Source organism: Colobus angolensis, unplaced genomic scaffold (genome assembly GCF_000951035.1).
Source record: "Colobus angolensis palliatus isolate OR3802 unplaced genomic scaffold, Cang.pa_1.0 Scaffold101, whole genome shotgun sequence".
Taxonomy (NCBI): domain Eukaryota; kingdom Metazoa; phylum Chordata; class Mammalia; order Primates; family Cercopithecidae; genus Colobus; species Colobus angolensis.
The window spans coordinates 8,108,607-8,118,194 of record NW_012111031.1 but is presented as its reverse complement, the minus strand read 5'-3'; the positions used below and the strand labels follow the sequence as shown (position 1 = coordinate 8,118,194).

Sequence of the window (9,588 nt, the reverse complement as noted above, 5' to 3'; positions counted from 1 at the left end):
TCAGTGGCAGGAACAAAGATTAACTGTACCAGAGGAGATGGCGCTTTGGCTCTGAAAATAGGGATGAGCCAAAGCCGGAAGTGCTGCAGAGACACATGTGTCCTTCATTTCCACCCTGAAGGCTCAAAGGAAGGCTGCTGCCCAGCCACGCGTAAGCTGCAAGACAGGCTTCTGGAGGCTGGGGCCTCCTTGCCCTAATCCTGGAAGGATATTCCACGTCTAAATCACTGAAGCTTCATCCTGTGATGCAGAAGCTCTCCCCTTGTGAACAACCAACACAGGAAGTAGTGAAACCTGGTAGAGAGAATATTCTCTTTCACCACCTTCAGTTATACCAGAACTGCCTCCAGGGACTTTGGCAGGTTTGACAAATGGCAGAATAATTTAGAAGATTTTCTTTGTTGGCAAAGGAAAGCCAATGGTTGGGCACAAACATGCTGCTGCGGTTGTTTGTACAATGAAGCTCTAGATTGCAGGCAGAAATGTCAGGTTCCTTTCAGCTCTCTTCAGAGCTAATCTAGTTCCCATGTGCAAACTCAATCTGTAGCATTTGGGTAAAGAATACTCAGTCCTCTGCCATGACAAGAACAAATTCATCACCCACACCATACATTGTAGCTAAGGGCATCATTGTGCCCACATGAATCACCAGGCAGAGACGGCTGCCGACTCTGAAATTCTTTACTCATAGAAGACTCACGTACACTAATGCTGACTATTTACGCAAACACATTTCTCCAGGTGGCCTGGAGCAGTTTACAAGATGCTGGCTCATTCTTCATCATGTCACTTGGAGGGAGAGCAAAAGGTGGGGAAAGAGGAAGGGCCGGCATCATCATCTTCATTTTATGTGGGGAAACTGAGGCTCACACAAGCCGTAAAGTGAAATGTATAGACATTTATGAGTCAGAAATTGACCATGGAAGAGGCAAAATGAGCTCATCTGAATCATGAGTGGACTATGTCTTGCCCAACAATTTCATGCAGCTCTTCCAACACAACTGTTTTGATACAGCAGCTTCAAAACAAGCCAAAATTCAGACTCGCTGTATTTGGTTTATAACCAATTTCCCATCTTTCATTCCTTCTCTGACTTCTACCTGGTTTCTGAATTTGGTTGACCCTGTTTTTTGTTTGTTTGTTTGTTTTGTTTTACTTTAAAAGACCCTCAACCCTCCTGGGGTCCTGACCTGCTATTTCTTTCATTTTGAACCTCTACCAGTCCTTTCCTTCATCTATTCCCAATCCTTATACCCTTGAATGCCTGGAGGTAAGATTGACAATGGGGTGAAGATCAAGGTTGAGGCAAAGCTCACAGATGGCCTGCAAGATGCCTGTTTTACTCATCATTTATTTTTTAAAAAGCTGAACATTTATTGGCTGAATTTTTGAGCCATACCAAAATATCCTCATGTCAAAATAGCTGCAGTAAAGTGGTTCTATTAAAATAGCTGCCTCCAAAGAACTGAGAGTGGAGATGTCACCTGCTTCTGGCACCTGACTTTGGTCCTCTTCTGCATGGCATTGCCTTCTGCTCTGCTGGATTCTGGTGTGTGGCTCATCAGAGGAGGCACTAACACCAGGGCTGCCTTTTATCTTGCTGATCCAAGCAAGGACTATGTAGGTGTCACAGATGAAACTCATCCAGAAGCTGAACAGGATGCTAATGGCATGGCCACGTGTTTCTAGCACACCATGAGGCAGCTGGCTGGCATCAGTCCTCTCCCCAGCCTCCATCCCACCCCCATCCACCCATAAGCTCTTCTTGGTCACAAATGCAATTCTTTGATGGTGCCAGACAGCCAGATGATGCTGGAAAGAAGAAAGAAAAAGAAAAAGCAGGTTTCTAAATTAAGCACAAGGCTCGTTTATAAAAATAAATAGCCACAGCCTAGCAACGTGCTCACAGCTCAGCTTTCCTCCGTAATAAAACCTCTGTGGCTGAAGCCTGGGATGACACAGCCTTCAGAGGGCCCCACGCCCTGGCCCTCCTCATGCCCTGGCCCCTCCCAGGGTAGTACTCATCTGGAGAGTGCTGACAGTGGTATTTTGAGGGCCCCATTCTTCATTCAAGGCCAACCAAGGGCCAGACTCCAAAAAGCAGAAGGAAGGCAGAGCTTAATGAGGCCCATGAACACTTGCAGACTCTTGGCAGCAACTAATACACCTGTAGCAAAAGTGGTCGAAGTTCCTTGGGCTACTCTGTTGAAACAGGAACTCCTCCTTAAGACCATGTCTTCTTTGTTCACCATTGAACAGTACTCAGCTTAGCACAGGGCACGTATTGAGTACTCATTCACTATGTGAGGGAAGGCTGGTTAGAGGTATAAATGAGTGAATGAATGCTGCCATCCCATTATTGATGCTCCCCAAACTCTTCACTACAAATGGAGTCAGTTCCAGAATCCAAAGAGAGACATCCTTCTCCTGATTATGACATGCACCAAAGAGGCAACCCCTGAGCTGGATGTTTAAATCCGAACCCACAGCTGAAGTGAGCACCAAGATGTACTGAACAAGTGTGGGCTCTTACTGACTCAAGTGGTGAGGCTGTTACAATGGGCAAGGGCAGAGGGCATGGGATATGTAAGTAACTATTGTTAGCATTCCTGAATCTTCTCCTGTTCTTTAGGCAGCAGCAGCTCCAAGGGTGAGCTGTTGCTCAGCAGAGAAATGGCAGGACAAAATAGTACATTTGCTTCTGGTCTTAGTCCTGTTGGAACACAAAAAGTGGAGTCTTCAATGCTGTTGGAGGCTCAACAGGTTAAACACATCAGCAATAGGCATGGTATGAAAGATTTAATCCTGCTACCAACTCCCCCAAGTCATGGAGTGGTTAAGTATGGCTGGGGTCATATGGGACAGTCCTCAGAATACTGAAAATGTGATCATCCTGAATCCCATAAGGATCCTTGTGAGGTTAGAAGGGGCAATGTGACTCCACTTTGACACCTGAGAGCAATTGCTTTGGTGAGTTTCTGCGTATTCCTTTGTGATCAGAGAATGGTACAGGACAGCATGTGAAAGTCATAAATCACCATCTCAGAGCAGGGCAACTTAGTTACAACATTTAAAAAGAATAGAGAAGTTGTCACACAGCATCATTTAGAAATCTGTCTTCAGGCATCTTTGTCTGGCCTGGCTGGAAACAGTAAAACCATATTTATGTCAGTGAGAAAAAGGTTCTTAATTAAATTCAAATGTATAAGAATATATCCTAGGTCTACTTTTGGAACAATAATCTGGGAACAACAACAAAAAAATCCAAACAGCAACAAAACTGGTACAATAGCATTTAGCTTCACACAGCAGCATATAATAGAGAAGCAGGAGTCCTCGTAGACTCTGGACTCTTAGATTGACAAATCCCACCAGCCAGAGCACCAAAGTCATTGCACTGGGACATTTAGAAAGAGGAACTCAAGCAGTGACCTGATTAGGAGACAACTCCAGCAGAGAGTCAGCACACAGACTGGCCAAGCTACCCTCAGATCTTTGGTGATATCTCTTTGGTGGAGATAAAGGAAACCCTTTCCAGAGCAGGCCAACTATGGCATCCACAACCATAGTCCCTGCTCCAGCCTAATGAGGACATAATGTGTTCCATAAGTCCCTAAGGCTCCATGGCCAGGGCTCCCACTTCTGACACAGCTGCTCAAGGATAAGACCCCACTAACCCCATTCTCTATGGAGGGTACAGAAATCCATTAAGAACAGAGTCCAGTACTCAGCTCTGTGACCTTAACAACTTGGAAACTCATTTTCCTTGTTCCTAAAATGGATAGAGTAAAAACAATGCTTTCTGTCTTCCAAGAGTGTATGAGGATCAAATAAAACACTATTATGTTCAAGTGCTTCCCAGTCTGCAAGCTATTGTTCCATGTGACCATGTTTTATAAAATATAAAGGTATACAGTGAGAAGTTTGCTTCTGATGTGAAGATTGAGACTTCCTTTGTCACAAACTTTTAGGGTGCTGCCTGGTTCCATCTTATTCATAATCCTTTTTTTTTTTTTTTTTCAGAGACCCCTGGCCAATTCCTTGGCTTAAAATACCAAAGACCTAGCATTTTAAAATTGTGTTTCTGTAACTGCTTCTTTCCTCTTACAATCCCTCAAAAAGTCGGCAATTCTAGAATGCATGAGGAACTCTGGGGCTCACATAGTCCACCACTTCACTTTGCAGATGTACACGCAGAGGCACAGAAATGTTAGGCACTTGTCCAAGGTCACCTGTGGAGTTTCACTCACCCTATCCTCAGCTTCTCCCACAGCCTGCCAGTGTCTGCCCTCCAGTGGGTCTTTGACAAGGGCCACAGTTCAGATTCTACTCTTCTACAGCTGGGACATCCATCTTCTGCCCTTGGACATCAGAACTCCTTGTCCTCAGGCCTTCAGACTCCAGGGTTTACACTAACAGCATTCCCCCGCTGGTTCTCAGGCCTTTGGCCTTGGACTGAATTACACTACCAGCTTTCTTGGGTCTCCATCTTGCAGGCGGCATATTGTCCCTCCATAATTGCATAAGCCAATTTCTATAATAAATCCCTTCTTAAATATCTAGATAGATAGGTAGGTAGGTAGATAGATAGATAGATACCTACATGCATACATACCTATCCTATTGGTTCTCTTTCTCTGGAGAACCTTGACTGATACAGATTTTGGTGCTACACTCCCTCAATAATGACCACATTTTCCCACTTTTAAGTGAGTAATTGTTATTTAAGCTAGATGTCTTATTTAGGATGTGAGGGATGGGGAGCCAGAGGATGGTAGACAGTTGAGGGCAAGTGGATTAAAGCATGGCAGTCATGGAAACAGGCACCTCTAGTGATCATGATGCCTCATCTTAGATTATACCTTTGGAATTTGCCTTTTGTTTTTGAAAAAATAAATATATAACTATTTCATTTTTGTAGCTATTTGTAATAATTTGCTTCCTCACAGAAATGACAGAGTACATTCATGCAAAGCATATAAATGCACCTAAGTTGTTTTTGAGTTGTTTTAAAAGAATGTGTTAAGAAGTAGGATTTGCTAAGTGACAATTCTTCTACCATCAGCCCACCTTCCTCTCTGCAGATGACCTTATGTCTATCCAGGAAAGAAAAAATGAGGTTATTTTGTGTGAAATCCCAACCATCATCCCTACACCTACCTATCTATTTGAAGCCAAATTCTCCTCCTCCTTCCCTCCTCCCCAAACTACCTACTCATACAAAGAAGGGTCTTTCTTTCTGTCTGTGATTACAACTCTACCTCTGTGCTAGACCTACGGTGACCAACCATCCTGGCTTACTCAGGACTGAGGAGATTTCTGGGACACAAGACTTCAGTGTTAAAATCAGGAATATTCCCGGCAGACTGAGACAAGCTCATAATCCTGGTAGGCCCCATGCCCTCACCCAGGGACCTTTCTAAACAAGCCATGATTGAATGAATTGATACCAAATAGTATCAAATTGCTATGTGATATTGGTGGTCAGGAAGAGAACTAGAAGGGATGAATGAATGAAATGTAGTGATTTTTTTTAAATGAAAACCTTCATGAATATGCTGGGAAAAACCCAGAGGAGGATATCCTGTTATCCAGATAAGCAGAAGAGCAGAAAAGTTACACTGAAGAATTTATATAGAGATATAGATCCCATTCACTTGGTGGGTAAGTCAGGACAATCCACATTATGTAGGAAACAGACCATAGTATTGCTTCACAACTTTCTAACTTCCTGTCATGCATTTATTAAAAATTATAACATCTGCAACATAGGTTAAGTTGAAAGGAGAATCTTCTTATGGCCACACGTGACCACCTGAGTGGCCTCATGACCACGGAAACTACCTAGACCCCTGAGGACTGAGAGGGTCAGTATTTCAGCTCACATGTAACCCACTGACCATATACCACTATGTGGCTGGTTGGGAATCTTTGAACTATAGGATTATAGCACTCTGGCCTAAACAGGCAGGTCTAGACTCTACTCCATCACAAATCTGAAATCTTGACCCACATTCTCCCTAGGTTTCTGGTAAAACTAGCAAAGCCTAGGAGGTCAAACTGCCTCTGATAACCCGATATTGTGAAGCTTCCTCACAGGCTATTTCCTGAAATGGAACTAATGTGGGTTCCTGTTTACATTTCCCCTTCCTTGGTCCCGGTTTATCCTACATATGCACAGAGTTGCAGCTTGACCAATGACTTAATGATTTTGGGAAAGAAGGAAGTAATCCTGTGCTACACTCAGCTTATACTCAATAGTTGACCTGAAATAAGATTTAAAAAACTTTTAAGGATATTGCCAACAATTTAAAAATTCAGATATTTTTTCATTAAAAATTTGAAAAATAAGCTGGCTCCTTTCAAAAAAAGGAAAGATCTAGCAGCTTGGGACCATAGTTTTCCCATGGGCACAATCATCTAAGACTGAGGGCCTGGATAGTCCAGCAGACAGGTGTGTTGGCTGCCAGGGTTCAAATTCCATCCCTGCTAACTTACAGGTAACGGTATACATGAATGTACCCTTTCAGAGCCTTGGTTTCCCATCTTTAAAGAGTGTAAAACTAATAGTATTCATTTTTGTATACAAAAAAATGCTTAAAACTATCACATATTAATCATTCAATAAATGCCAATGGTTTTCCCCCAACACATACACTTATACAGGTAGCTTTACTGTTTTTTTTACCTTCATGGTCCCATGAGCATAACTGCTAATCTAGATAATTAAACTAAATGAGTTTGGCAACTGTGATACTTCAAGTCACTAGGATAGCTCAAGTCCACGTCCTTTCCTGGGTTGACTGATCGCCATCCCAGCATGAAACATGTCCCTTCTCTGTCTCTGAGTTCCTTCCTCATCCTGGTGGAGCCCATAATGAGGCCTGACAGCAGGGCAAAGGACACACAGCCAAGCAGGGCTTCAGATTTCCTAAATTCGAGGTTTCTGGACAAAGAAACATGGTCCCTTAATTGCTTAAGACTGTCTCATCCACTTTCTAACATTGAGTCTTTCTCTACCACTTTGACTTCCCAGTCCTCCCATAGGTATAATGGGAAAATCTTTTGCAGAATTCACTTAGAAAGTCAATCAACAAGGAGGCTGAGGCAGGAGAATGGCGTAAACCCGGGAGGCGGAGCTTGCAGTGAACTGAGATCCGGCCACTGCACTCCAGCCTGGGCGACAGAGCGAGACTCCATCTCAAAAAAAAAAAAAAAAAAGAAAGTCAATCAACAAGAAGACACAAATCCTTGGGAAAACAAGGGGTGCTTTCCTCACAGAAAGCTGTCTCCAGTAAACCAATTTCTGCTGCTTAGCAACTTTGATGATGCCTTTTCCACAATTACAGCTAAATAGAATCCTCTATTGTCTACAGGGGATTAAGTGGATGCTTTCATGAGTCAGAAGAAAGCACCAGGAAATGTTGTACTCAAGTTTTAGATGAATGTAAAGATACTGCACAAGGAGCAAAAACAGGGAGGCATGCCCTGGTTATGTTGCATGATGAATATAACTATTTTATTCATGCTTTGGGGTTTAACGTTTGTTTTGGGAGTTAGTCGTAAAGAACTGGGTTGTTCGTTCATAGCTGAGTAGATGGAGTCATGATACCGCCTCCCTGTTTCTCTCAAGACTAATAATTAAAGCTATGGTTACATCTTACAGCAAACTAAGGGAGTGACAGTGGAACTCCCTGGAAGTGAGGAAGAGCTTTTGAGGCAGGTTAAGTGTTGCAACTGTCAAATCCCACAATGTAGTCATTATGGTAAGATGAGGTGAACTGTGAGCCAGCCAATAAGAACAGCTGCTGAGTGGTACCATTTCCAATCACAGTCATATCTTGGTTCTGACTAGAGAGACAGGGCAGGGGCAAAACCAGTCCCACAATTCCTTTTTACAAAGTTTAACACACTGGATGACTACACCTCCCATTGCTGAAAGTAAGGAAAATCCTCTGTCACAATTTCCTAAGCTTCTAACCATATATTTCCCCTAATAACCAAATGTGCCTCTTTCAACAAAGTCAGTCAGTTAAAGAACAATATTTGGAGAGAGGAACGTTTGGAGTGAGGAAGGAGGGTTTCCCAGAAGATTCAGTGTCTTATTTATAACTTTTTCTTTTTTTTTCCACTTGATCCAGCAAATTTTTATTGCATGCCTACTGTGTACCACATGGAAAATAAAAATTAACACTTACCAAGCTAAGACATACTATGTGCCATGCTACTGGCTGGCTCACGGTTCACCTCGTCTCCTTACCGTCATGACTACACTGTGGGATTTGATAGTTGCAACATCTAACCTGCCTCATACATGCACTGTTGCTAAACCTTTTCATTCATCACATCATTTACTCATTTATATAACCCTATGAGAGAAGTATCCTTATTCCCCCATTTTACAGATGAGGATGCTAAAGTCCACAGAGATATAGCTATTTACCCAAGGTTAATGGCAAAGCCATGATTCAAACAAAGACAGCCTGGCTCCAGAGCCTGGGCACAGTAAACTTGTTCCCCACAAAGTTTGTTTCTGGGTTCTCTATTCTGTTCCATTGGTCTAGGTGTCTGTTTTTATGCTAGTACCTGCTGTTTTGGTTGCTATATCTCTGTAGAATAATTTGAAGTCAGATAATGTGATTCTTCCAATTTTGTTCTTTTTGCTCAGGATAGCTTTGGCTATTCTGGGTCTTCCACAGTTCCATATAGTTTTATAATTATTTTTCTATATCTGTGAAGAATGTCATTGGTATTTTGATAGGGATTGCATTGAATCTGTAGATTGCTTTGTATAGTATGGGCATTTTAATAATATTGATTCTTCTAGTCCATGAACTGGATGGAATATCTTTCCATTTTTTGGTGTCCCGTATAATTTCTTGCACCAATGTTGTGTGGTTTTCATTGTAGAGATCTTTCATTTCTTTGGTTAATTTAATTATTAGATATTTTATTTTATTTTTAGTTATTGTACATGAGATTACTTTCTTGATTTCTTGTGCAGTTTAGTCACTGTTGGCATATAAAAATGCTACTGATTTTTGTATGTTGATTTTTTATCCTTCAATGTTACTGAATTTGTTTATCAATTCTATTAATAATAGCTTTTTGGTAGAGTCTTTCGGGTTTTCCAAATGTAAGATGATATCATCTGCAATGAGGATAATTTGACTTCTTCCTTCCAATTTGCATGTCTTTTATTTCTTTCTTTTGTCTGACTGCTCTAGCTAGGACTTTGAGTACTATTTTGAATAAAATTGTTGAAAGTGGGCATCCCTGTCATATTCCAGATCTTAGAGGAAAGGCTTTCAGTTTTTCCCCATTCAGCATGATGTGCATCTGTCATACTATATGGCTTTTATTATGTTGAGGTATTTCTTCTATGCCCAGTTTTTTTTCAGGGTTTTATCATGAAGGCATGTTGAATTTTATCAAAGTTTTTTCCACATCAACTGAAATGATTATATGGCTTTTTTCCTTCATTCTGTTGATATATCATATTGATTAATTTGTGCATATCGAACATCCTTGCGTCTCTGGGATAAATCCCACTTGGTCACAATGAATGATTTTGTAATATGCTGTTGA

The 9,588-nt window shown here is 41.7% G+C and overlaps 1 protein-coding gene across 1 annotated transcript; it reads right to left on the bottom strand.

Moving 5' to 3' along the window:
• Nucleotides 1-1,134: 1,134 nt before the first annotated feature.
• Nucleotides 1,135-1,737, bottom strand: SMIM2 (small integral membrane protein 2). The gene has a single exon (XM_011940261.1). The coding sequence runs from the start codon at nt 1,735-1,737 to the stop codon at nt 1,351-1,353; it is 387 nt and encodes a 128-aa protein (XP_011795651.1). The 3' UTR covers nt 1,135-1,350.
• Between the last annotated feature and the right edge of the window lie 7,851 nt (nt 1,738-9,588).

What these genes read in the sequence shown, in the direction of transcription:
- SMIM2 (XM_011940261.1), bottom strand. Translation starts at nt 1,737, where the DNA reads ATGGAGGCTGGGGAGAGGACTGATGCCAGCCAGCTGCCTCATGGTGTG.